Source organism: Manacus candei, unplaced genomic scaffold, assembly GCF_025592945.1.
Source record: "Manacus candei isolate 608988 ecotype Guabito, Panama unplaced genomic scaffold, ASM2559294v1 h1tg000045l, whole genome shotgun sequence".
NCBI lineage: Eukaryota > Metazoa > Chordata > Aves > Passeriformes > Pipridae > Manacus > Manacus candei.
This window is the reverse complement of record NW_026138093.1, coordinates 6,635,068-6,662,286: the sequence shown is the minus strand read 5'-3', so window position 1 is coordinate 6,662,286 and position 27,219 is coordinate 6,635,068. Positions and strand designations below refer to the sequence as shown.

The window sequence follows — 27,219 nt, the reverse complement described above, 5'->3', positions numbered from 1 at the left end:
TCCTCTCAATGGGAGGGGCAGCACTTTTGGGGAGTGTTGGGGCTTGAGGTTACAAAGTACATAAATGTCCATCAGGAGTGTTTGCACAGTCAGTGTTTCAGCACCCTCAGCATTCCCTGAACCTGGTTTTTACCTCATCAAAATCTTTCCTCTCTGTTGACCAAGCCCCTCTTTCCTTCCTCAGTTATCTTCTCCATTTTGTCCCAGTTCCCCCTAACCTCTTCAGAACTTTCATCAGGATGGGCTCAGCTTTGTGATGATGCTGTGCAACCTCATGGACTCAAGGAGCCACTGTGAAACTGCAGAATCTCATGGAATTACGGGGCCAAAACCATGGAATCAAGAGGCCCCATGGAGCCAAAAGAACCCAGAGACAGTGGGCAACCTCCTGAAATTAAGGGGCCACTGTGACACTGCAGAATCCACTGCATGGAATCAGGAGGCCATTGTGGCACTGCAGGGGCTCTTAGAAACAAAGAACAGGACAGGAAAGGAGAGGGTGGGAGTGCAAAGAGAGCAGCTCTGAACAGACCCAGTGCTGGTGCTCCCTGGCAGTGCTGGGACTCTTTTCCTCTCTACATCTGCAAATGTGGAAATGCCTTCCAGCTTCAGGGGAGGTCTTGAGGAAGAATCTGGAAAAAAGAATTTGTGTCCTTTCTTACACTCAGAGATTGTGATTCCTCATGCACAAACTATCACAGGGAGGATGTTTGACAAATACCTTGCTGCACAAACTTTTATTTTGTTTAAATGCACACAAAGCATGATTCCTGATTTGTATATTTTGTGGGTCAAAAAGAAAAAAGAGATAGACAGTGAATTCTGTATGGGATGACGAATAAAATTTCAGTGTTAATGACATCAACAGAAGTAAAAAAACCGGAAAATCCCCACCACCACCCCCCCCTATTAAAAGCTTTAGAAGGCAGGCTGGGCCCAAAATGAGTTATACAATGAGTGTTCTGCAGAAGAAAAGATGCAGTTTATTGCTTCTCAAAAAACATGTAGTCATCATTTTCCTCAGGGCATCCCTGAGCTCCTGGTTCCTGAGGCTGTAGATGAGGGGGTTCAGTGCTGGAGGCACCACCGAGTACAGAACTGACACCACCAGGTCAAGGGATGGGGAGGAGATGGAGGGGGGCTTCAGGTAGGCAAATGTGGCAGTGCTGATAAACAGGGAGACCACGGTCAAGTGAGGGAGGCACGTGGAAAAGGCTTTGTGCCGTCCCTGCTCAGAGGGGATCCTCAGCACAGCCCTGAAGATCTGCACATAGGAGAACACAATGAAAACAAAACAACTAAATGATAAACTGGCAGTAACCCCAATAAGCCCAAGTTCCCTGAGGTAGCCTGAGTGTGAGCAGGAGAGCTTGAGGACATGTGGGATTTCACAGAAGAACTGGCCCAGGGCATTGCCCTGGCACAGGGGCAGGGAAAATGTACTGGCTGTGTGCAGCAGAGCATTGAGAAAGCCAGCAGTCCAGGCAGCTGCTGCCATGTGGGCACAAGCTCTGCTGCCCAGGAGGGTCCCGTAGTGCAGGGGTTTGCAGATGGCAACGTAGCGGTCATAGCACATGATGGTGAGGAGATAAAACTCTGCTAAGATGAAGAAGAAAAAGAAAAAGAGCTGTGCAGCACATCCCATGTAGGAGATGGTTGTGGTGTCCCAGAGGGAATTGTGCATGGCTTTGGGGACAGTGGTGCAGATGCAGCCCACGTCTGTGAGGGAGAGGTTGAGCAGGAAGAAGCCCATGGGGGTGTGCAGGTGGTGGTCACAGGCTACGGCGCTGAGGATGAGGCCGTTGGCCAGGAGGGCAGCCAGGGAGATGGCCAGGAAGAGCCAGAAGTGCAGGAGCTGCAGCTCCCGCCTGTCTGCGAATGCCAGGAGGAGGAACTGGGCCATGGAGCTGCTGTTGGACATTTGCTGCTTCTTAGCACAGGGTCTGTTCAAAAAAGGAAAGGACAGGGAACGGTTCAGACAGACCTCTGTGAAAAAGCAACTCCATTTCTAAAAGAAATCAATGTGTCAAATGTCACCAAATGCACTGCCAAGGAGTCAGTTTTGCTCTGTTCCAGGAGGAAATGTCAGATGTAAGAGACCTTGAATACAAAAGTTCCATCTCTACACCCATGACTCAGAAGAGCTGGGGCTGCAGAGCAGAAGCTTAGTCTGTAGTTAGAATAATTGTACCTGTGTTTTCTATTTTTACCATCACACCTCGGGAAGATTCTTTTCCACTGCAGGAATCCTCATTTCTATGGCCCAGCACACAGTGCCCAGCAGAGCTGCAGGGAAGGGCCCCCAGAGCTACCTGAACACCCCCTCCCCCAGGCCTTGGGGGCTCTTGCCCCCCACTCCCTGCCCAGGGCTCTGCTGCCTGGAGCTGTCCCTGCCAGCAGCTGCTTCCCTGGGCCCAGGGCCAGGCCCTGCCAGTGCTGCCAGAGCCCATCCCAGCCCTGGGGGCTCAGCTCTGCCCTGCAGAGCCCTCCCAGCAGCACAGGGCACTGCCCAGGGGCATCTCTGTCTGGGCAGGCTCTGATGGCAATGTTAGAGCAACACTGAGGAGGCTGGAAAAGTGACACTGGTGCTTTCTGTATGACAGTTTTGATATCTGACACTCTTGGGTTCAATCCTCTCTAATCTAACAGAGTTCAAGTTCAACTGATTCCTCCTATGCTCAGAGATTGATTTCTCTGTTGCAGTCAGCACCCAGACAACCCAGAGTATAACACTGAAAGAACTGGTTCATTCTCTTTAGGGTATCCCCTGTCTGTCTGTGCCTCTTGCAAATACCTTCTGGGAAATTTCCTGCTTTGATCTGGAGCTCTGACCAGCCCCCATCCCTGCAGCACACTGTGGAGATCAGAAGGACTCTGCCCTGCTCTGCCCTCCCAGGAGTTGTTCCTTCCTCACAGCCCTTCTCCCCCAGCCCCGTGGCAGCTCCTTGGCCAGGCTGAGAGCTGACCCTGGCAGGCAGCAGAGTCCCTGCCCCAGCACACAGAGCCCTGGGGGCAGGACCTTGCTCTGCCCCACAGCCCTGGGCACCCCTGGCTGCACCCCCACCTTCCCACCCCACAGCCAGCCCTGCCACAGGGAACCTTCTGGCCCTGGGCCTCTGATGGGGCAGCAGCAAGTCCTGCTCTGCAGCAGCTTCTCCTGCTGCACCCCAGCAAATCCAGCAGAGCCATCCTGACAGCTCCTGCCACTGCTGCCATTTGGCAGCTGGCAGAGGCACTTGCAGGAACTCACCTGCACTGCTCTGCAGCCACAGCCTGACCATGGCAAAGGGCTGGCAAGGTTCCTGCCCTGAGCAGCTCTGCCCTGTCCTCCCACCCCAGGATCCCTTGAACCTCCTGCTCCCTTCTCCTCTCTGCCCTTGCTGCCTGCAGCTCCTGCCCTGCTCTGCCATGTGGCCACTTCCCCTGCAGTGCAGCAACTAGGAGAGTCCTGCTGAAAGATCCTGGAAGCTGTGGGATGTGGCAGCTTTAGGAGATGCCTCCAGGAAGGCAAGTTGAACTTTGCTACAGCCAGAGAATTCTTCTTTCAAATCCTGGGAATGTTTCTCCTGTAGTGAGAGCTCAGTCACCTCCCAGCCCAGGCTGCCTCTCGTCTCTGTCCCTTCTCTCCTGTGCCCTAGGTGCTGCAGGCAGTGCCCTCAGCCCTGCTGGGTTGTGCAGAGGAGCTGCTCACCAGCAGAGCTGTCTCTTTGAAGCTCTTCTTGCTTGCCAGGAGCTCCCTGTGTGCCAGGAACCTGGCCCAGCTCAGCAGCACAGCAACAGCCCCAGGCATTTCATGACCCTCTGGGGGTTTGATGTTGTTTACATGAGACTCAGTCCCTGAGAGGAAGTTCAAACAACTTCTCAAGAAGTCAAAGTGAGATTGAAACACTGAAGTTTCTTGTAGTGCTAATGAGTCTCACTGAGGGACACAACTGAGAAAGTGTCCCCAGATTCCAGTTAGAGCAGAAAAGTGCAGACAGTGATGACAAGGATGGACAAGCAAGGGAAAGGTGTCTCTGATGCTAAATAAACCTTGACTTGTTTTCTTAATCAAACGGGCCAAGCCCTGACCCCCAGCCCCTGAGAAGGCAGATGCTGTCCCTGCCTCATTCCTCAGGGCTCTTCCTGGGGCACTGGGATGTGGGATGTGCAATGCCAAGGGCAGGACCATGGGGTGGCACCTGCCAGGCTACTGAGCAGGGACAAGGAGGCCATGAGGCCCCAGGGCTGCAAGGGCCACTCCCCTCATCCTGGCATCAGGGGCACAGACAGCAGCCATGGCCAAAGGCCTGCAGAAGGTGGCTCTGTCAGGGCCTTTCAGCTTCTCCCCCTCCCTGTCTCCTCTCCAGCCCAGGCTGTCCTACGGTGTCCATGCCCTGCCCCTTTCCCTGCAGGCTGTCGTCATCCCCCCGGCTGCCCCACCTGGCTGGCACCTTCCTGCACTGACATCTCTGCGTCCTCCCTGGCTCTTCCTGCACACACAAAGCCTTGGGCTCATCCAGACTCCTCCTTTGTGACATATTGCACCACAACACTGACCTCAGAGGGAAATTTCTGACTTCTTGTCACCAGTCTAGGCCACCCCAGCTGCCCTTGGTGGCACTAGTTCTTTCTTAGGCTGTTTTCTGACAGGAAGAAAAGCTCCACCAGCTCTGACAACCCCCTTCCAGACCTCTCAGGCTACTCCTCTACTGTCCTCAATCTTCACACCCCTGACCCCTGAGTCCTCAGCCTCTATATACGGGTCATGTGCCTGAGGCCCCAAATTCCCTCCTGGGAGATCTCTGGGACCTCTCCAAGGTTTTAGAAGATGACAGTAGAGTGCTCTGATCCCAGGAAACACAGAGGGACACTTTTTTTCCAAGGGTTGTCTTGGCAGAATGAGGCACAATATCTTTAAACTTTCTGGGACAAGGGAGCTCTGAGCTCTGGGTACGGAGGGAGGACCAAGTGCCAACCACTGGAGTGGGAGCTACAAATCATCAGGGCTTGTGTTCTTTGGAGGGCCAGACACTGGTGAGAGTGGTGTGTGTGTGCACATGGAAGGACTTGAAGGGCACAATGAACTGTCTCAAAACACTGTCAAAGCAGGAAAATCCCGTAAGGCACCACAAGACATAAGCACTGGTGGCAAACAGGAAGCCCTTTAATTCCAAGGCCTAAAGGGAGGTGAAGGTCTGGAAGTAGCCCACAGGACAGAATTGCACAATTTCTTTCTCTCTCTCTCCCTCATATTTACTGTTAAATCAAAGCTGGACTGCTGACTTTGGCACATGGTCTCCTTTGCAGCTGAATTTGGGCAGAGGTGTCTGATATGGTTTGAAGCTGGCTCCCTGCCAAGTCTCCAAACCCTACCACAAGAAGTCCGTCCCGCCCCCCAAAACCTCAGGGAGAAGAGGGAGAAAAGACAACTAAGAAAAACCAGAACTGGAGAGAGACAGCTAAAGTGATATATATATATATATATATATATTTACACTTATGTACTGTTATATACAATTTGAAATATATATACAATTTCACAAGGGAAAGGGAAGGGAAAGGGAAGAAAACCAAAATAAAATACATATATCCCAATTAGTAGCCCAAGATCTAGTAACTAAAGAGTTAGCAAAGAAAAATCCCACCACTCTCCCTGGGACAACCGAGAGTCTCTCCAGAACGATCACCGGCAACCTCCGCCTCCCAAGGTCGACAAGGCCTTACCAGACCTCGCTCCCCAACACGGCAGACTCAACAGCAGGGAACCTGCACCTCCAAGCTGCTGGAAGGAAAGAGAACGAACACCTTTCCTCCTTTCTTCTTATAGTCTGGCTTACGTAAAAATCATAGGGAATACTGGGTAAATCTGGACCCTTGGTTACAAACTGGTCACCAAGGAAGGCCTAGCCCAAACCACCACAGTGTCTCTTAATAATGGGAACCTGAGAGTATCCAAGAGGTTTTACAGTGTCGGAATGGCCACTGGATTCCATGAGGTTCCACAGAGTCACAGGGTCCATTTGGCTTCGTAAGGCTCTGCAGTGTGACAATGGACCCTTGATTCCATGAGTTTGCAAAATGTCTCAGGTCTCCTTTGGTTCTAGGAGGCCCCACATATCACAGTGGCCCCTTGGTTCCATGAGATTCCACAGTGTCCCAGGAATCCTTTGGTTCCATGAGCCCTGCAGTGTCACAGTGGCCCCTTGATTCCATGAGGTTCTGAAAAGTCTCAGGGTTCCTTTGGTTCCATGAGGCCCTGCAGTGTCACAGTGGCCTCTGAGTCCCCGAGGTTCCTCAGTGTCACAATGGCCCCTTGATTCTATGAGGGCCCAAAATGTCTCAGGGCTCCCTTGGTTCCATGAGGCCTTTCATGTCACAATGAATCCTTGGTTCCATGAGGTTCCACAGTGTCCCAGGATTCCTTTGATTTCATGAGGCCCTGAAGTGTCACAATGGCCCCTTGATTCCATGAGTTTCCACAGTGTCCCAGGGTTACTTTGGTTCCATGAGGTCTTGCAGTTATCACAATGGCCTCTTAATTCCATGAGTTTTTACATTGTCACAATGCTCCCTTGATTCCAGGAGATTCCACAGTGTCCTAGGGTTCCTTTGGCTCCAGAAGGCCCTACAGTGTCACAATGGCCCCTTTACTCCAGGAGGTTCCACAGTGTCCTTGCTGGAACACACAGGGCTGTAATGTTGTCACCCCTGCAGAGCTGCCTCCAGCTCTGGGCTCCAGCACAGGAAGGACATGGACCTGTTGGAGTGAGTCCAGAGGGGAGCAGCAAGAGGATCAGAGGGATGGAGCAGCTCTGCTGTGAGGAAAGGCTGAAAGAATTGGGATTGTTCAGGCTGGAGAAGAGAAGGCTTTGGGGTGACCTAATTGTGGCCTTGCAGTGCCTGAAGGGAGCCAGCCAGAAAGATGGAGAGAGACTTTGGACAAGGGCCTGGAGTGACAGGACAAGGGGAATGGCTTCACACTGAGAAAGGGAGGGGTTAGATGGGATATTAGGAAGAATATCTGGACTGTGATGGTAGTGAGATCCTGGCACAGGTTGCTCAGAGAAGTTCTGGTTGCCCCATCCCTGGAAGTGTTCACAACCAGGTTGGATAGGGCTCAGAGCTCTGAGTCTAGTGGAAGGTGTCCCTGCTCATGGCAGGGGGTTGGACTGAGATGCTCTTTAAGGTCCCTTCCCACCCAAACCATTCCATGATTCTGTGACTGGTGGGGGATGTGGTGGTCGGAGCCGACGGGCACAGAGACCCCAAAATGGTGGAGTTTTCCATTCTGGGTGGAGGAAGGAGGGGGCAGCAGAACTGACACCCTGGACTGCTGGTGGTCAGACTTTGTCCTGTTTGGGAGACTGACTGATCTGGGTGTGAGTGTGGATGTGCTGGAGGGCAGGAAGGCTCTGCAGAGGGATCTGGACAGGATGGATCAATAAGGCCAAGTGTCAGGGCCTGCCCTTGGGTCCCAACAACCCCCTGGAACGCTCCAGGCTGGGGGCAGAGGGGCTGGAGAGCTGCTCAGCAGGAAGGGACTTGGGGGTGCTGCTTGACAGTGGCTGGATATGAGGTAGAGTGTGCCCAGGGGGGCAAGAAGGCCAAGGGCATGGTGGCCTTTGTGGAGAAGAGTGTGGCCAGCAGGAGCAGAGAACTGATTGCCCCTCTGTGCTGGGCACTGGGGAGGCCCCACCTGGAGTGCTGTGTCCAGTTCTGGGCCCTCAGTGCCAAAAGGCCCTTGAGGGGCTGGAGCATGTCCAGAGAAGGGAACGGAGCTGGGGAAGGCTCTGGAAAACATGTCTGCTGAGGGACGGCTGAGGGAACTGGGCTGGTTGAGTCTGGAGAAGGGGAGGCTCAGGGGGGACCTCATTGCTCTCTGCAATGACCTGAAAGGAGGTTTTAGTGGGGTGGGGGTTGGTCTCTTCTGCAAAGCCTTTAGTGAGAGGAAGAGAGGAAATGGCCTTAAATTGCATCAGGCAAGGTTCATATTAGACATTCAAAAACCCTTTTTCCACTGGGAGAGTGCTCAGGCATTGGAACAAGTAGCCCAGGGAGGTGGTGGAGTCTCTGGAAACATTCAGGTGGCATCTGGATGTAGCGCTTTGGGATGGGGTTTAGGGGTGATTCTGGTGGTGCTGGGTTGACAGTTGGACTAGAAGGTCTGGAAGGTCTCTTCCAACCTTGATGATTCTGTGATTCTCTGACCTGTCATCCCTGTTTGCAGGTTTGTGCTCTAACAAGACCCTGGGGAGGTTTTCTCTGTTGGGTCCACAGAGATTGTGTTGTGTGAGATTTTTTCTTCTACGATCAAAACAAGGAGTAATTAATGCTAAATCCAGCAGGTGGCTTTCAAGTACTAACTTGGTCCAGTTTGTCCAACTGTGTCCAAACAGGTGAGGAAAATCTGGAACTTTAGAAGGGTTAGTTTTTTACCTCATTAGCAGGATATCCAGGGGTGCACCAAGTGCCTGCCAGTGAGGAGCACAAGAGACCAGTAGACAGTGACAATCTTGTTCTAATGTTAATGTCACTGGAGCACAGAGTGAGATCACTTCTGAGTTATGTTTCTTTAATCAGTGATTGGGAATAAAGAGAAAAAGCCATCTGCTGCATTTAGCAATAATTACTCCTTGTTTTGATCTTAGGGAAAAAGGCTCACACAACACAATCTCTGAATGCTCCTTTGAACTTACCCACAGTGTGTTCACAAATACACAGAGCAAGGATTTTAGCTTTTGCTGCTACCCTCAGTTCCAGCATACAAAGAAATGTCTCTGTGCAATAACAGCAATTGCCTTACCATGTTACTGAACTACATTCAGTTTATCTGGTCTCAAACAAATACTCCATATTTTCTCCTTGTTTTATTTTCAAGGGCATGGGTATGGGTATTTAGGTGACTGCCTTCACTGGTATAGGATAGAAACTGTTCACATGGCTATAAATGAATATTATTCTCTTGACAAAACAGCTTTTCCAAAGCCTCTGACAAAAAGAAAGGGAAAAACAACCCAGAAAGAAAAAGAGAGCCACAGGCACATTGCCTGTCACCCACGAAAAAAGGTCTCCTCCCTAAAGATAATTCAGGCACACCCTTCAATCTGGATCTCTCACTATCACCCCAAGCTCTTTTTTGGTGGAAGTTTCTTTAGGGAAGCTGAAGTGCATCACTGTCTCAGACAGCCAAGGATAAGATGAGTGAAGGAATTCAGTTGCTCTCTTTAATTAATACAGGATTATTTCCCTTTCATTTGGTGAAGCTAATAATATGACTGGTGGAATGTCAGTAACAATTAAATCATAAACTAGTGCAGCACCAAAGGGAAAACTTACTTTAGTTATGGAGTACTGCCAGCAGAAATCTTGAAAATCTTATATATAATATAAGTATATATATATATAATATATATAAAAAATATATATAGTATAATCTTATATTTACACTGATAAAATACCACATGTACTTCATGGGATACTGCAAGCTTTCTACAATCCTTGTGGATGTCTTTACAGAGCAAGAGTGAACATTTTGAGATTATACCTTAATAAATGAGTTGCAGTTCTATTGTTTCTTGAATGTTAAGCACCACATCCTAAACACAGGAACACGTTCAAGGTCCATGTCTTATTTTAGACCTTTTCAGCATCTGTGATATTGTGATAATCACACTTAAAACATTCCTCTAGAAAGAGTAAATTAGCCCTTTTCACTAGAAGGATTCTTATGATCAAAAACAAATCCGAAAGAGAACAAAGTCAGACTTCTTTGTTTGTTTGTTGGTTGGTTGGTTTTATTTCAGCAATGCAATAAATTGCTGTCCCTAACTGGGATGGCTTTTCTACCCAAGAATTAAAAAGAAAACTCCAAAGTTCACTTTATTCTGCACTTATATTACCTTTGGGGTTTTTGGGTTTTTTGGAGGTCTCACCTATGTAAAAAAACCTTCCTTAAAATCCATTGATGCTTTCTGTAAGAACCAAAACATTCCAGCTGACATAGCATTCTATCACTAATACTGCAGGGAAATGTAATATCCCACTAAAGCAGAAGGGAAAGAAGACAACTGAGCATCAGCAGCTATTCCTAAGCAAGATTAGGGGTTTAGCTCCATCTAACTGAGGGATGAGATGTGCCCCTCAGTGGGTCTCTTCCCACTCCCCCACCAGCCCTTCTACCCGACTGCAAGCTCAAAGTTCTAAAAAGAGAAGAAGAAGCTGGAGCGTCAATATTTCCCCAGTGCAAACCCCAATAATCTTTGCTGGGAGCTGACAGGAATTGCTGTTCCACTGCCCTGGGATATCCTGGCTTGAGGCGAGAGCGCAGCCCCGCCCAGAGCCCCCAGCCCCTCTGAGAGCTTTTGTAGGGTCTGTTTGTCCATGTCCCTGTGGCAGAGGCTGCCCCGACACCTGCCCTGGAGCTGGTCCAGCTGCTGGACCAAACAAGGCATTGTCCAGCCTGCCTTCCCCCAGCCCCGACCGCCCCAGCCCATCTTCCATCTCTCTGCTTCCTTTTCCTGCCCCTGCTCCCCCTCCGCTCCCTTCCCTCGGGCATTTTTATTAGGAATGTTCTTGCTGTTCTCACTGTCCGAGCATGAGCTGATCCCCAGGGGAGCCTGTGGAATGTAACCCCTCAAGCACTAAATTCCTTCCCCTGTTCCAAAGACACGGGTTTGTTGTTGCTGCCCCTCCCACCGAGCACCAGCTCCATCTCCTGCTCCTGCCCAGCGGCTTTGCAGAAATCCAGGGTTGGGTGTGGATTGGAGGCTGTGGCGAGGGACAGGATAAAGTTGCTTGGCTTCCACCCTTGGTGTCTCAGTGTTTGTGATCTGGGAAATTCTCAGGAACCTGGAACAATGGCAGATTATCTGTTGTGGCAGGATATGTACCTGGGGATTGTTTTGATCTGAGTATAAATCTTCCTTGAAAGTACAACTGATAGAAAAAAATGTAAAAAAAAAAGGGAAATGGAAATAATAAGAAAAAACAAAAATAAAAAAGAGGGAAAAAAGAGAAAAAAAGAGAAAAAAAAGGAAAGAAAAAAAGGAAAAATGAGAAAAAAAAAAGAGAAAAAAGAAAAAAGAAAAAAGAGAAAAAAGAAAAGAGAGAAAAAAGGGAAGAAAAGAAAAAAGAAAGAAAAAAGAAAGAAAAGAAAGAAAGAAAAAAGAGAAAATAAAAGAAGACAGAAAAACTAAAAACCAAAACGCCCGATCCTCCCCCGCCGCAGGGACTACAACTCCCACAATGCCCCGCGCAGGCGGGGGGCGGGCAGGGGCCGTGGCCGCGCGCTGATTGGCTGCGGGGCGGGTCTGTAAAGGCGGAGGGCGCGCGGAGCGAGCGCCATTTTGGCCTCGTGGTCGGGAGTGAGGAGGACTCGCCTGCGGCCGCTGCACTTCGCTGGGTGAGTTGGCGGGGGGGCGGCGAGAGCGGGGTCTGGGGATCCCCTCGGGGGCTGCGGGGAGCGCGGCTGGGGGTGGAAAGCCTGGAGGGCTCGAGAGGGTTTAGCGGGGGGGTTCGGGGGTTCCCGGGGGACGTTTTGAGGGGTCCCTGAAAGGACTCGGGGGGGAGGTTGAAGGTCCCTGAAGGGTTTTGGGGGGTCTGATGTGGGTTTTGTTTTCTGAGAAGATTTGAGGTGTCCCAGGTGGGCTTTGGGGGTCTCTTGGGAGGTTTTGGGTTCCTGGGAGGCTTTGCGGGGACCTTCGAGGCAGTTTTGGGGTCTCTAGGGGGGTTTAAGATGTCCCAGACGGTTTGGAGGGCCCTTGGGGGAGATTGAGGGTCCCTGAATGGGCTTGGGGAGTGTCAGGTGGGTTTTGTGGGTCACTGAGAGGGTTTAGAGGATGCTGGGGAGGGATGAGGGGTCCTTGAGGAGGTTTCGATGGGTCCAGGGGGGAATTTCAGGGGTTTTGAGGGGATTTTGGGGGGTCCCCTAAAGCCCAGCAGTGGGTTTCAAGGGATCCTCCAGCCCCCAGAGGAGGGGTCCTATGGATGCCCCCAAAAATCCGGGGTGGGAGATGTACCACATCCACGTAAGGGGATCCCAGTGCCCCCAGTATATCCCAGTGACCTCCCAGTGACCCTCAGTACGGCCCAGTAACCCCCTCAGTGACCAGCCAGTGTGTCCCAGTGACCTCCCACTGCCCCCCAGTATGGCCCAGTGATCCTGCAGTGAGCACCCAGTAACCCCCAGTATGGCCCAGTAACCTGCCAGTGTCCCCCCGTGTGTCCTGGTATCCCCAGGTAACTCCCCAGTGCCCCCCAGTGTGCCCCAGTTCCCCCCCAGTCCCTCCCAGTGCCCTCTCAGAGGGCCCCTGAAAGCCTGGTGAGGGGGGGCACGGAGAAGGGGAAACCTGGACAGTGGGGACCCCTGGGATCCCCTAGGACAACAAAGTGGAGAACCTGGAGAGGGGGAATTTCTGGGAATGCAGTATCCCGAAGACTAGAATCAGAGGAGAAGGGAGCCTTGGGACCCCCAACACTCCCAGCATCTTCTAGGTAGAACCCCCAGCATCCCAGACAAGAGAGACTCTCTGAACCATAAAGGGGGGAAACCAGAGAAGGGGAAATCTTAGGAGAATTTTTTGGGCTCATCTTCATATTTTAGAGTATTTTTTAGGTGAATCTCAACTTTTTTCAGTTTGGGGGGGCAGGAGTCTTCTCACTATTTCTTATAGGCTTTTGCCTGAATCTCGATGATTTGGGGTTTTCTGGGCTGAGTCTTGGTGGTTTGGAGGTTTTTATGGTCACAGGATGCCCGGTGAGTTCTAGAGATGGACTTGGGCAGGAGGAACCCCCAAGCCAACGTGCTCAGCCCTTGTTTTCCCCCCATCAGGATTTGTCCTTCCCAAAGCTTGGGCGGATGGAGGAGGAGGCTGGGAGGAAGAGGAAGATGCCTTGGGCCCCCCAGGCAGGTGAGGAGGAAGTCAGTGTCCCTTTGGGCGGGTGTTGTGCTGGCTCTGTCAGCCCAGCATGGCCCCGGCTGCAGGACAACCCCGCTGGCGCCGCCGTCCTGCCGGGGCCGGAGTTGGGGGGATGTCCTTGGCCTTCCCTGTGGGCCGGAGGCAAATCCCCTGCCTGTCCTTCTTGCTTCCTGCCCCAGGCCCCGAGCTGAGGACGGAGAGCGCGGAGGACAAATCCCCCCGTGAGACCCTGGTGGGAGAGGCCGTTTTGAAGGGCTCCCCGGCGCAGGAAGGCAGCGGGGAGGAAAAGGGCCAGAGATCCCCCCGCAGGAGGGGCTCCAAAGCCATCCCAGGGTGCTCTGAGGAGGAAAGAGCCAGCCTGTGCCGGGAAGGCAGACAGAGCTTCAGCGGGACCTCTGACCTGGTGGTCCCAAGGCAACCTCCCACTAGAAAGAAGCCCTTCAGGTGCTTGGAATGTGGGAAGAGTTTCAGGAACAGTTCCCACCTGATCCGACACCAGCAGATCCACACAGGGGAACAGCCCTACATGTGTAGGGAATGTGGGAAGAGCTTCAGGGACAGCTCCACCCTCCACACCCACCAGCGCATCCACACTGGGGAACGGCCCTACAAGTGCTTGGAATGTGGGAAGAGGTTTCAGCACAGCTCAACTCTCCTCAGGCATGAGCGGACGCACACGGATGAGAGGCCCTTCCGCTGCACCGACTGCGGGAAGGGCTTCAACCGGAACTCCACCCTCATCAGGCACCGGCGCATCCACACAGGAGAGAGGCCCTACAAGTGTGGGGAGTGTGGGAAGAGCTTCACCCAGAGTGGACACTTGACCTCACACCAATGGACCCACGAGTAAAGGAAGCCCCACCAGTGCCCCAACTGCGGGAAGAGCTTTGGCCGCTGCTTCCACCCCAAATGAACCCCCTGATGGTTGAGGCAACCCCTGGAGTCCAGTGACTGTCAGTCCATCCCTTTTGACCAGAAAGGGCCAGTCCCCTTTCCCAGGGGCAGGTTCTTCCAACAGAACCCTTCCTGGGGATGTGTGGAGATTCCTGCCTTGGCTGGGGACCCACTAAGGTCACTCCTTGAGTCTGAGAGCAGAGATCTCCCCACCAGTGTTGGTCTGGGGGAGTTCCATCCATCTCTAATTAATAATCATTGCTTTTGTGCCAGCTTGAGTAGAATTGCTTCAACAATTGCTTTAGTGTAGAGCACTATCCTATCTTGTCCTGTACTCCTTGTAGTTTTAGTGTTTCTGTTGTGCAGTAAATAATTCTGATGAAGATGTTTTGTGTGATCATTTGTAACTCTAAATAAATTCATTTCTATCAATAGATCTGATTTACCATCCTTTAACCTGGAGTACAAAATTGATTCAGTCACACCTCTGTAATTCCTTTAAACTGAAACTGTTGGCATAATCCAAGGCTGAGATTGGATCCAGCACCCCACAGGAAGTTGGGAGCACAGGGGGGCCACCCCCCTTTCCCAACCCCTCTGTGCCCAAAGATCCCCATTAGACCATCCGACCCACCAGACCACCCCCCCTTTTCCACCCTTCTCCCTGTTCCTTCCATATTCCCATTGTCCCCTCAATCCCCCATTTCCCCCCTGAACAGTTTTGGGGTCCCAACCCCCACTGTTTACCCTCTCTCCTGTGGGCACTGAAGGAGAAAATGAGGCTGCACACACAGAGTTCCATTTCAGGACTTGTCCACCCATCTTTCCGGCATCCCCCTTTCATTGGGGTTCCTTTGGAAACAGCGCCTGGGCTTTGTCTTTTAGTCCACTGGAATTCCCACCATGACCCCAAAGCAATGCCCTGATCCCACACATTCCCCTCCCCTCATGTACTGTCTGTGTTCAGCCACCAGAGAAAAACACAGGCTGCCATGCAGAGCGTTCCAAGTGGTTTCCACTTTGGCAAACAGCACTCTCTGGATGGAAAACACCAGTCAAGGCCGAAACACTCCTTGTTGATCCACATTAACTGAGAACAGCAACTCCTGCCTTAACTTATTCCCATAAAAATTCTCAGGGTTCTTTTGATTCCAGGAGGCCCTACATGTCACAATGGCCCCTTGATTCCATGAGCCTCCCCAGTCTCCAAAGGTTCCTTTAGTTCCATGAGGCCCTGCAGTCCCAAAATGCCCTTTGGATTCTCAGAGATTTCCCATTGTCCCAGGGTCCCTTGTGCTTCAGAAGGAGCTCCAGTGGGACAGTGGCCCCTTGGTTCCGTGAGCTCTGCAGTGTTCCAGGAATCCTTGGGTTCCAGCAGAGCCTGCAGTTTCACAAGGAGCACTTGAATGCAGGAGGTTCTGCAGGGTCCCAATGGCCCCTGGATTCTGGGAGGTTCAGAAATATCTCCGGGCTCCCTTGGTTCCAGGAGGACACGCATGTCAGCAGGAACCCTTGGTTCCAGGAGATTCAACAGTGTCCCAGAATTCCTTTGATTTCATGAGACCCTGGATTGTCCCAATGGACTCCTGATTCCATCAGCCCCCTCAATGTCACAATGGTCCCTTGGTTCCATGAGTTTCTGCAGTCTCCCAGGGTTCCTTTTGTTCCATGGGGACTTGCAGTGTCACAATGGGCCCTGAATTCCAGGAGTTTTTTCCAGGGTGACAGTGCTCCCTTGATTCCATGAGATTCCACAGTGTCCCAGGGTTCCTTTGGCTCCAGAAGGCCCTACAGTATCACAATGACCCCTTTACTCCAGGAGGTTCCACAGTGTCCTTACTGGAACACACAGGGCTGTAATGTTGTCACCCCTGCAGAGCTGCCTCCAGCTCTGGGCTCCAGCACAGGAAGGACATGGATCTGTTGGAGCGAGTCCAGAGGGGTGCAGCAAGAGGATCAGAGGGCTGGAGCAACTCTGCTGTGAGGAAAGGCTGAGAGAATTTGGATTGTTGAGGCTGGAGAAGAGAAGGCTTTGGGGTGACCTAATTGTGGCCTTGCAATGCCTGATGGGAGCCAACAAGAAAGATGGAGAGAGACTTTGGACAAGGGCCTGGAGTGACAGGACAAGGGGCAGTGGCTTCACACGGAGAAAGGGAAGGGTTGGAGGAGATAGTAGGAAGGAATTCTTTCCTCTGAGGGTGTTGAGATGCTCTTGAAGGCCCCTGCCAAGCCAAAGCATTCCATGATTGTGGGACTGGTGGGTGAGGTGGTGGTCGAAGCCATCTGGGGCACAGGGACCCAAAATGAGGGAGTTTTCCATTGTAAGGGAATGAAGGAGAGGGCAGCAGAACTGACCCCTTGGACACCTGGCAGGCAGGCTTTGGCTGGAAGCTGGTGATGGGGAGCTGAGTGAAGCCCCCACAATGCAGGAGGAAATGGTCAGTGACCTGCTCTGCCAATGAGACCCCCCCAAGTGCCTGGGCCCACATGGGATGCAGCCAAGAGTCCTGAGGGAGCTGGAGAAAGAGCTGGCCAAGCCACTCTCACTCATTCCCCAGCAGTGCTGCACAACTGCACAACTCCTAGCTGACTGGCAACAAGCAAAGGGGATGCCCATCCCCAGGAAGGGCCAAAAGGAGCATCTGGGCAACTCCTGGCCTGTCCCATTGGCCTCAGGACCGGGGAAGTCCATGCAGCAGATCCTCCTCAGTGCCATCCCATGGCAGGGGCAGGACAACCAGGGGATCAGGCCCAGCCAGTGTGGGGTTGGCAAAGGCAGGTCCTGCCTGACCAACCTCATCTCCTTCTCTGACAAAGAACCCGCTCAGCAGCTGAGGGAAAGGCTGGGGATGTGTCTCTCTGGAATTCCAGAAAGCCTTTGGCACCATCTCCCCCAGCATCTCCTGCACAAACTGGCTGCTCATGGCTTGCCCAGGGAACTGTTTGCTGGGTGACAAAGTGTCTGATGGCCCAGGGAGTGGTGGGGAATGGAAGGAAATCCAGGTGGGACTGGTCACTAGTGGGGTTCCCAAGGGCTCAGGGTTGGGGCTGCTCCTGTTTAACATCGTTCTGGGTGACCTGGGCCAGGGGATCGAGTGCCCCCTCAGGAAAGTCATGGACAACACCATGTTGGGTGTGAGTGTGGATGTGCTGGAGGGCAGGAAGGCTCTGCAGAGGGATCTGGACAGGTTGGATCAATAAGGCCAAGTGTCAGGGCCTGCCCTTGGGTCCCAACAACCCCCTGGAACGCTCCAGGCTGGGGGCAGAGGGGCTGGAGAGCTGCTCAGCAGGAAGGGACTTGGGGGTGCTGCTTGACAGCGGCTGGATATGAGGCAGAGTGTGCCCAGGGGGGCAAGAAGGGCAAGGGCATCGTGGCCTTTGTGGAGAAGAGTGTGGCCAACAGGAGCAGAGAACTGATTGCCCCTCTGTGCTGGGCACTGGGGAGGCCCCACCTGGAGTGCTGTGTCCAGTTCTGACCCCTCAGTGCCAAAAGGCCCTTGAGGGGCTGGAGCGTGTCCAGAGAAGGGAACGGAGCTGGGGAAGGCTCTGGAAAACATGTCTGCTGAGGGACGGCTGAGGGAACTGGGCTGGTTGAGTCTGGAGAAGGGGAGGCTCAGGGGGACCTCATTGCTCTCTGCAATGACCTGAAAGGAGATTTTAGTGGGTGTGGGGATCGGTCTCTTCTGCAAAGCTTTTAGTGACAGGAAGAGAGGAAACAGCCTTAAGGTGCATCAGGTGAGGCTTAGATTAGATATTCAAAAACCCTTTTTCCACTAAGAGAGTGTTCAGGCATTGGAACAAGTAGCCCAGGGAGGTGGTGGAGTCTCTGGAAGTGTTCAGGTGTGTGGTGGGTTGACTTTGGCTGGACACCAGGTGCCCTCCCAGCTGCTCTATCACTCCCCTTCTCAGTAGGACATGGGAGAGAATAAGGTGGGAAAAAAAACAACTGGTGGGTTGGGATAAGACAGTTTATTTAAAGCAAAAGTTAACAGGGTTTGTTCTCTGCTTCCCATGAGCAGCCATGGTCGGCCACTCCCCAGGAGCAGGGCTTGGGTCCGCGGGACGGTTCCTCAGCAGGCAGCCATCAGACAATGAATGCCCCCCTCCTGCTCCGGGCCTCAGCTTTTAGAGCTGAACTGACCTCCCATGGGCTGCAATGTCCCTTGGGTCAGTTGGGCTCAGCTGGCCTACTTGGGTCCCCTGCCAGGCTCTTGCCCTCAGCCAAGGAAGGAATGTCCCAGTGTTGGTGCTGTGCTCAGCAGTGGCCAAAACACTGGGGTGTTCTCAACCCCCTTCCAGCTGCCAATGCCAAGCCCAGCCCTGGGAGGGCTGCTGTGGGGAACTGAACTGCAGCTCAGCCAGACCCAACCCAAATATCTATGGTACATATTCTATAGAATCCATCCTTAGGTGTTGTATGATAGATCTATAAGATATTACAAATAATAAGCAATAATAAGGCAAGTGTCCTCCTTAGGGACACATACACATCTTCAAACTCCTGCCTGTGTTTGTTCCCTGGGGGTCTCTGCAGCAGCAAGCACAGCCCCACACTGACTGCTCTGGGCTGTGCAGGCATTTGTGCTTCTGCCTGTCTCACACACACCCCCAACCTTGGGATGGATCTGGATGTCACTGGATGTGATGTCACAGGGGAGATGTGATGTCATATGATAGATGTGATGTCACAGCAGAGCCTTGATGTCACCACAAGGATGTGATATCACAAGGGAGATATGATGTCACAACAAGGGGATGATGTCACAGCAAGGGGATGATGTCACAACAAGGGTGTGATGTCACAGAGATTATGTGATGTCACCGGGGAGGACATGACGTCACAAGGATCATATGATATAACAAGAGATGCGATATTTCATATGATGGATGTGACATCCTAAGGGAGGTGTTCTGTCACAGGGGAGGACGCGACGTGACAGGGATGATATGATATCACAGGAGAGATGTGATGTCATATGATGGATGTGACATCATAGAGGAGATGTGATGCCACAGGAATGATGTGATGTCACAGGGGACATTGTGATGTCACAGGGAGGACGTGATGTCACAGAAGAGGATGTGATGTCATATGATGGATTTGACGTCATGAGGGACCTGTGATGTCACAAGAAGGGTGTGATGTCATATGGGGGTTTTGTGATGTCATGGCGCAACAGCCTTCCGTCTCGCATGCAGCAAGCTCCAACAGAAACTCCGCGACATCCAGAACAAGTGGTGGATCAATCTAACTGAAAAAACTCAATTATGCGCAGATACAGGTGATCACAAAGGTTTCTATGAGGCCTTGAAAACAGCATACGGGCCTACATACCAGGTACAAAGCCCTCTACTCAGCGCTGATGGTCAAACACTTCTGACAGATAAAACCTCCATTCTGAATCGATGGTCTGAACACTTTCAGACTCTTTTCAGTACCAACCACATAGTCCAAGACTCAGCAATTCAGTCCATCACACAACAACCAGTAAAGTATGAACTGGATACTGCTCCCACTTTAGGAGAAACCCTCAAGGCCATACAGCAGGTGAAAATTGGCAAGGCAGCTGGGACTGATGGAATTCCACCCGAAGTCTGGAAACATGGGAGCCTTGCACTCCACACCAAATTTCACGAGTTTGTGGTGCGCTGTTGGGAGCTTGGTGAACTACCATCAGACCTTCGTGATGCAGTCATCATCATTTTGTATAAGAAAAAAGGTATTAAATCTGATTGCTCAAACTATCATGGTATTACTCTGCTCTCCATTGCTGGCAAAATCCTGGCAAGAATACTCTTAAACAGACCAATACCCACTATAGCAGAAGGAATCCTACCTGAAAGTCAGTGTGGTTTCAGAGCCAACAGGAGTACCACAGACATGGTGTTTGTCCTCAGACAACTGCAAGAGAAGTGTAGGGAACAGAACAAAGGTCTCTATGTCACCTTTGTTGACCTCACCAAGGCTTTTGATACTGTGAGCAGAAAAGGTCTGTGGTAGATTTTGGAACGTTTAGGTTGTCCCCCCAAGTTCCTTAAAATGATCATCTCACTCCATGAGGATCAGCACGGTCAAGTCAGATATGGCAACACACTTTCTGAGCCCTTTTTAATTAAGAATGGTGTGAAACAAGGCTGCGTTCTCGCTCCTACCCTATTCACCGTCTTCTTTAGCAGGATGCTCCAAAGGACCACGGCAGACCTCGATGATCAGGACGGTATCTACATTCGATACCGTACTGATGGAAGTCTATTCAATCTAAGGCGACTGAAGGCCCACACCAAGACCTTAAACCATCTTGTCCAGGAGCTGCTTTATGCTGATGACGCCGCCCTTGTTGCCCACACAGAAGCAGCTCTGCAGCGTTTAACATCCTGCTTTGCAGATGCTGCTGAGCTCTTTGGGCTGGAAGTCAGCTTAAAGAAGACAGAAGTTCTCCATAGACTTGCACCTCAGGAAGTCCCTCATCATCCCCACATCACCACTGGCCAATCAGAGCTCAAATCATTCCAACAGTTTAATTACCTAGGGAGCCTCATCTCCACAGACGGTAAGATTGACAGAGAGATAGACAACAGATTAGCAAAGGCATACAGTGCTTTTGGAAAACTCCACAAAAAAGTATGACGTAATAAACACTTGAAGAAAAGTACAAAGATCAGTGTTTACAGAGCCATTGTGCTGTCTACTCTCTTGTATGGTTCCGAATCATGGGTCATCTACCGCCACCACCTGCGTCTCCTGGAACGCTTCTATCAAAGCTGCCTCTGCACAATCCTAAACATCCACTGGTCAGATTATGTGACCAATACATCTGTTCTAGAACAAGCAGCAGTCACAAGTATTGAGGCCATGTTGCTGAGAACACAGCTGTGCTGGGCAGGGCACGTCTCCAGAGTGAAGGACCAACCACCGCCTCCCTAAGATCCTGCTCTATGGTGAACTTGCCACTGGCTGTTGCAAGAGAGGAGCCTCAAAGAGAAGATACAAGGACTCCCTGAAACAACATCTCAGCCTTGGCCATATTGATCATCATCACTGGTCTACTCTGGCCTCCAGTCGGGAGGCCTGGAGACACACCATCTATAACACTGCTGATGCTTTTGAGAGCGCACGCGGGAAAACCCTTGAAGAGAAAAGACAATGCAGAAAGAATCGTGTCCTGCAGAATATACCACCTAAGGAGTCTTTCTGCTGTACCTTTTGCAACCGGACATGTCTATCTCATATTGGCCTTTTCAGCCACCAACGCGCTTGCAACAAACTTGGGTAGTGCCCTCCCCAAATCTTCGTTTGCAAAGCCCAGCCGTGATGAGTATTTTTACTGGATATAACTGTGATATATGTACATCTATAGTTTTGCTCTAGCTCTGCTATTTGTTTTTTTTTTTTTTCTCTCTGGGAAGTAAGCTTTTTCACTGGGTCTCGGGGACTTGGCAGGAAACCAGGTCCAAACTTCTCTGGGAGAGGCAGTGCTGGGGCCACGCTCCAGCCCTGAGCAGTACCAGCTTTCAGGCAACATCATGGCTGACCCCAGGACCCCCACTGTCAGCTGGCCAGGAAAGTGGGATCCCGGTGTGCTACAGGGTGTGCTGGTGGGTCCCAGCCCTGCCCAGCCCCACAGGGCCCCTCACTCACCCAGCTTGAGGGGCTGCATGGTGGTCACCTCACAGGAGGACGGAAGCTGCAGACCTGGAGAGCGGTTCTCCTGGGAAGAGCTGTCTTCCATCAAGGCCTGCCTGGGGCAGGTGGGGGGTCTCTTCTCCATCCTGTGAATCAAAGAACACAGGGGAGCCTGCCTACGGAGGGCGTCCGAATGGTGGAGTCAAACACCCTCAGGAAAAATGCCGTGGCCAAATCGCCTCAGGCAAAAGGCCTCAGGCAAAAGGCCTCAGCAAAAGGCCTCAGCCAAAAGGCCAAGGCAAAGTGCCTCAGCCCAAAGGCCTCAGCAAAAGGCCTCGGCCAAAAGGCCAAGGCAAAATGCCGCAGCCAAAAGGCCTCAGCAAAGCGCCTCAGCCCGAAGACCAAGGCAAAGCGCCTCAGGCAAAGCACCTTGGCCAAAAGGCCTCGGCCCAAATGCCTCAGGCAAAAATGCTTCGGCAAAACGCCTCAGCAAAACGCCAAGTTCCCACGGGGCCACCAAGGGTCGTGGACAAGATGTGGACTGCAGTCGGGGGCTTCTCGCCAGCACCGCACTCCTCTCCTGTCCGGTCGCCGTCCTGACGGACACTGACCCACCGTGGGCCACGGTCGTGCTGAGCACACCTGCTGCAGTGGGTGTCACAAAGGGCCCGTCTGTGACACGCTGCCGGCCGCTAGCCACAGGTCCCAGTGCTTGTTGACATGGCACCTGCCCCCAGCAACGGGTCCCAGGGAGCCACCACGCAGGCAGGAACAGGCAGGGTGTCCCTGGGCACACAGGCCTGCCTCAGCCCTTGGCACTCAGCTGCCCTCAGAGTGTCTCCAGGCCCCACTTTGCTCTCATGTCTGCTTGGGACATCCCAAGAAGCTCCATGTTCAGACAGCCCTGCGTGCCCCCAGGACATCCCTTTCCTGTCCCCACACTGCAGAGCCTGGCCTCAGAGCCCTTCAGTCACATTAAATGCATAATGTTTGCTCAAGCTTAAAAGAAACCATGGCTTTTGTCACCTTTTCTCTTTCTCCCACTGACCAGCAAGAGCTTTTCCCCACTCAACAGCTCTTCCAGCACCAGGCTGCTAGGAGCCCCCCCAAGGCCTTTGCCACACCCCAGGCCCCTGCGCAGCACCTCGAGCTGCCCCAGGGGTGGCTGAGTGACCCTGCCAGGTTGGTGGAGTCCTGGGGGGGTTTAGGGCTGAAGGGGGAGGATGGCACCCAGGGGGATCCAGCTGGAAGGGCCGGGATCCTCAGCATGCTGGGAGCTGTCATCTGCTGGCACAGCCCAGCTGAGCGGCCGCATTGGTCCATCTGAGGGGCCAGGAGCTGTAGTCCTGCTGCTCTTGCCTCAGTTCTGTGTCTCTTCTACAGAATCAGACCAAAGAAGCTCCCAGAAGCCCAAAGGGCCCAGGAACAGCCCCTCTCTGGCAGCCCCAGAGGTGCCCTGGAGCTGCCTGCCAGCCCAGCTGGTCCTCTCTGCCCACAGCCCAGAGCCCCTCTGCCCTGTCCTTCTTTGGGAGAGGCTGTGCTGGGGCTGAGCTCCAGCCCTGAGCAGTCACAGCTTTCAGGCAACATCATGGCTGACCCCTGGGACCCCCGTGGGTCAGGAAAAATACACAGCTCAGGGGGGGCAACCCCTACAATAAATAACGCAAGTGGTCGTTGTTTTTCTGCTTTGCTCGATCCCGGAATTCGCTGCTGCAGCGGACCCGTGTCTAAAGCTGCTCTTTCCAAGTCTCGTAGTCCTGGTGTTTGCCTACAAAAAATTGATGAATTTAAAAAAAAGAAAAGATGTGGCAGTGCTGTTCATGAAGCCTTCAGCAGTCACCAAGAGTTCTGTTCTGCAGAGATTTCAACTATTTCCTAAATTCCACAATCGTGGCTTCAGGCCATGACTTGCCAGAGCAGTCCCAGAGCTGGCCACTGCCCAGAGATGCCCTGGGGCAGCTCCAGTGCCCAAGTGGGACAAGTGGCCCGGGGTGTGTGGGAGCCCTTTGGAGCAGGAGCTGGTGGGCAGGAAGGGCCCAGCTGGGGAGGGGCAGGGAATCCCCCCCTGCAGCCCTGCTGCCCAGGCTGAGGAGGGTCCTCTCCAGCCCAGCAGCACATCGTGTGCCCCTGGGGGCTGGGCTGCCAGGGCTGTTCCCAAGAACTGACTGGCCAAGGTGAGGAGTGTCAGAGATTGAAATGGTTCATGACTGTCCTGGGTTAAAAAGGGTTTTCCCCTGGAGTTGAAAAGTGGTTAACCCCAGGAGGTGGTATTCTTGGTGTTGACCCAATCAGCACCCCTGCAAAATTAAACATATCACAACAGACCAGAAAATAAGAGATTACGTAGCTGAAAGAAGAGCAGCAGCCATGGTCTGAGACCACGAGGAGAGAGAGGGGCCAGGGAGCCCCGCTGGGGGCCAAGACCCCCCAGTCCCCCGGTTGGGGCTGTAGAAAGTCGGAACAGTGTTAAACTCGGCTGAGTACTGTGGCCAAGAGCCGAGGGAGTTTTTCTCCACTGTGAGTGGGCAGCAGGAGCGGCGGCAGAGACAGCACCGAACAGAGAGCTGTGGCTGAGAGCCAAGAAGACAGTCAGCAGGAGTGAGGTGGCACAGAGCCAAGCTGAGAGACACAGAGATGCCTGACGGAGAGACAGAGCACCAGGCTCAGCAGAGACTGTTTGGGGTGAGCCTGGCTTTATTTCTACAAACCCTTTGAGACCCCTCTTGGGAGGAGGGGGTGGACTTCCACCTGAAGGGAGTCCTGAAATGCAGCAGCAACTAGAGAGAGAGAGAGAGAGAGAAGCTGAGAAGCTCAGAGATGTCCTGGAGCTGGAGCAGGACAGCCAGGAGGAATGTGGAGGGGGGAAGAGGCCTTCCTGCCCCCCTTCGCCATGCTGACAGTTTGAGACGGAGCAAAGGAGCTCTGCTAGAACGCTTGGGGCAAAAACTGAACTGAAAGTCCTAAATGTTCTGACTCAGGAGGAACTTGAATCCCCTGAGGAAGGGACTGTCAGGGGTGCCCAGTACGCCGTGATATGACTGTGGAGAGGTGAGCCTTGTCCCTGCTTTCGCAGTCCACGGGAGAGAGACCTTCAGCTGGAGCTGAAGGGCTGAGGGGTGAGAGAAGCCCCCTGTGTTGTAATGGAGAGAGAGAGAGATTTTCCAGCTACGACAAATCCAGCTATGACTGCTGCCTTGAAGAGGAGAGACACTGCTGCTCTGAAAGTGGATAGGATCTTTTCATCTTCCCCTCAGAACTTTTATTGGAGGGAAAGGAAGGATTTGATCTAATGTAAATATATTGCTTTTCCATAGGAGAGATAGTTAGAATTGTGTATATAATGTATTATAGTATTTATTTGTGTAAGTAATAAACTGTAATATAATTCCCTTCCCCCCATACTGAGCTATGTTTTGTCTGAAAACCTTCTCACACTGAAACAAACTGGGGGGGGGGGGCTAGGACTTGGAAATTGGATTTTTGAGGGTCTCAAACTGCCACAATGATTTATGCATTCTAGGATTGCCAGGGCACTTTTGCAGGCTGGGAAGAGGCAGCTGGACCCATCCCCCCTGCCAGTGCTGCTGAAGGTGTCAAGCCCTGAAAAGGCGAGAAGAGCCGTGTTTACCAGGCCCCTCACGGGAACTCTGCGCAGGCCCAGCAGACCTTGGAGGCTCGAGGCACGGCCCGGGACACCATCCATGGATATAATAACTCATAACTTCTTGGAGTGTGGGGGCTTCCCTCCCCCACCCCCAACAGATCAAGGCCACCACTTCAACTGACAGACATTGGACCTGCAACTCCCAAGTTCCATCTCTGGACCCCATGGGTGGTGACCATAGACATCTTCCCACTCTCAGCTTTGCTTTCCCTTACTCTCCCTCACCCTTATCCTGCCTTTCCCGTATGCATTTTCCCTAAAGGTTCTCTTTATGCCATATTGCTGTAGATGAGAGATAGAGATGATAACACCCAAAATGGCAACATACCTGTTTACCTTTGAAATAAAATTGTTCAAAAATAAACCCTACTTATATGTTTTCATACACCAATTATTTGGTCTCATTTCACTCTAACCCACCCCAAGGGATTTATTATTAAGAACCTGGGTTACCCCCCCCTTTCTGGGGTGGGTGGTAACAGACCCCTTGTAGCAGGATGTTCTACCTGGAAAAGAATCTGATGGGAGAATGCAGGCACTGCAAGCTCTCTGTGGTGAGTTACTGTTGGTGCCAAGGGGTTGGTTTAGTGTTGAATTGTGCCAAACCCAGCCTGGTTCCCCAACCTTCCAACACACATCCTGCTTTTGGAAGCAGAGTTTGACAGATCAGCTGCTCACTGGCCTGGGAATATGTGACTGAGATCCATCAGTGACAAAGCATAAAAGCCCAAGGCCAACTTTCCTAGAGCAGATTCATCCAAAGACTTTCTTGAACTCTGTGTGGAGCTTCTGCTGCGAAGCAGGGACAGCTCTTGATGGTCACTGCCCGGGGGTAAAAGAAAGAGAGAGATCTGCCTTGATTTATTTTTGTCAGACACCACCAGGGCCTCCCCGCTTCCTGCCGGGATCGGACACCGCCGGCGGCCCCGGCCCTGCCGGGCTCCATCAGCCTGAGCAATTGCTGCCAAGGAGGGGCCGGGGGTTTCCTCTTGGCCTTCGTCTCCCTGGCGCTGGGGCTCGGCTTCTACCTGCGCCAGAAGGTGAGGGGGGTCCCAGGGGGTCGTGTGTCCCCCCAGAGGGTCTGTGCCCCCCCGGGGACCCCCCACCCCGCTGTCACCCCCTTTTCTCTCCCCACAGAGCTCCTGAGCCGGTGGCGGCTGCAGCCCCTCCCCGGGGCCTCGGGCCCAGCCTGGACCCCTCCTGTCCCTGTGAGGATTTTGGGGGGGTCGTGTGTCCCCCCCTCCCCTGCTGCCACTCCTGATCCCAGGAAAGCTTCCCAGTTCTCCCCAGTCCTGGTTATTGGGGGGCAGTGGGGGAGGGGGGGTGGATAACGAGGGGTGCAGCCGAGTTTGGGGGGGGCAGAACTGGCTCCAGGATGGATCGGGAATAGGGACTCCCCTGTTTCCCCCCATGTAAACCCACTCTGGGGGGGCTTTGGGAGTGCACCTGCCCCTCAGTAGGCACCCAGCTCATCCCAAAAGGTGCTGGGAACCCCTCAAAACCTTCTTAGAGCTCCCCGAGGACCCCCAAACACACTCAAAGCCCACCCAGGACCTCACCCAACCCCTTCTCTGGGGGGACTTCTCTGGGCACTGGTGGTGCTGGGAGCCCCCCCAGCTGCTTTGGGCGAGGAGTTCTTAGGTGAGCGGGGGGTGGGAAGGGGGAGGTCGGTGGGAAAAGGGGGGGTTAGGGGGGATAAAGGGGTAGTGGGACCCCAAACTGAGTGGGAGGGGAGTGAGACCCCTCAAAAGTGGAGGGGGGGACCATTGAGAATGATGGGAAATAAGTGGGAGAGGTCTGGAGAGTGGGGAAAGAGGAGGGTGGGACCCCCAAACTGAGCATGAGAAGGCTGGGGAGTGGGGAGATGATGTGGAAGGGGTGAGAGAGGGGGGAAAAATGGGGATTGGGACCCCCAGAGTGATCCTAATTGGGGCTGGGGATTGAGTGGACTATGAAAAACTGGGAGGAACAGGGAGAAGGGTAAAAGAGCAGGGGTAGTGTGGTGGGATAAACGGTCCCATGGGAGCCTTTGGGCACAGGAGGGCTGGGAAAGGGGGGTGGCCCCTCTGAGCTCCCAACTTACTGTACGGTGCTGGGGGCTGCTGGATCTAATCTCAACCTTGGATCATGCCAACAGT

The 27,219-nt window shown here is 52.7% G+C and overlaps 2 protein-coding genes and 1 pseudogene across 2 annotated transcripts in view; 1 reads left to right on the top strand and 2 right to left on the bottom strand.

Annotated features, from left to right (window-relative positions):
- LOC127474915 (zinc finger protein 22-like) overlaps positions 1-14,196 on the top strand; it is a 106,539-nt gene extending 92,343 nt beyond the window's left edge. Inside the window, exon 2 of the mRNA XM_051796243.1 lies at positions 12,713-14,196. Coding sequence (XP_051652203.1) covers positions 12,949-13,749 — 801 coding nt within the window. The 5' untranslated portion in view covers positions 12,713-12,948 and the 3' untranslated portion in view covers positions 13,750-14,196. The remainder of the gene's footprint in view (positions 1-12,712) is intronic.
- Positions 1-27,219, bottom strand: part of LOC127474814 (zinc finger protein 208-like) — a 549,167-nt pseudogene that overhangs the window by 324,023 nt on the left and 197,925 nt on the right.
- LOC127474917 (olfactory receptor 14J1-like) lies at positions 931-1,697 on the bottom strand. Its single transcript, XM_051796246.1, has one exon. The coding sequence runs from the start codon at positions 1,682-1,684 to the stop codon at positions 947-949; it is 738 nt and encodes a 245-aa protein (XP_051652206.1). The 5' UTR covers positions 1,685-1,697; the 3' UTR covers positions 931-946.

Excerpts from the sequence above, each read along its gene's own strand:
- LOC127474917 (XM_051796246.1), bottom strand. The coding sequence starts at position 1,684 with ATGCACAATTCCCTCTGGGACACCACAACCATCTCCTACATGGGATGT.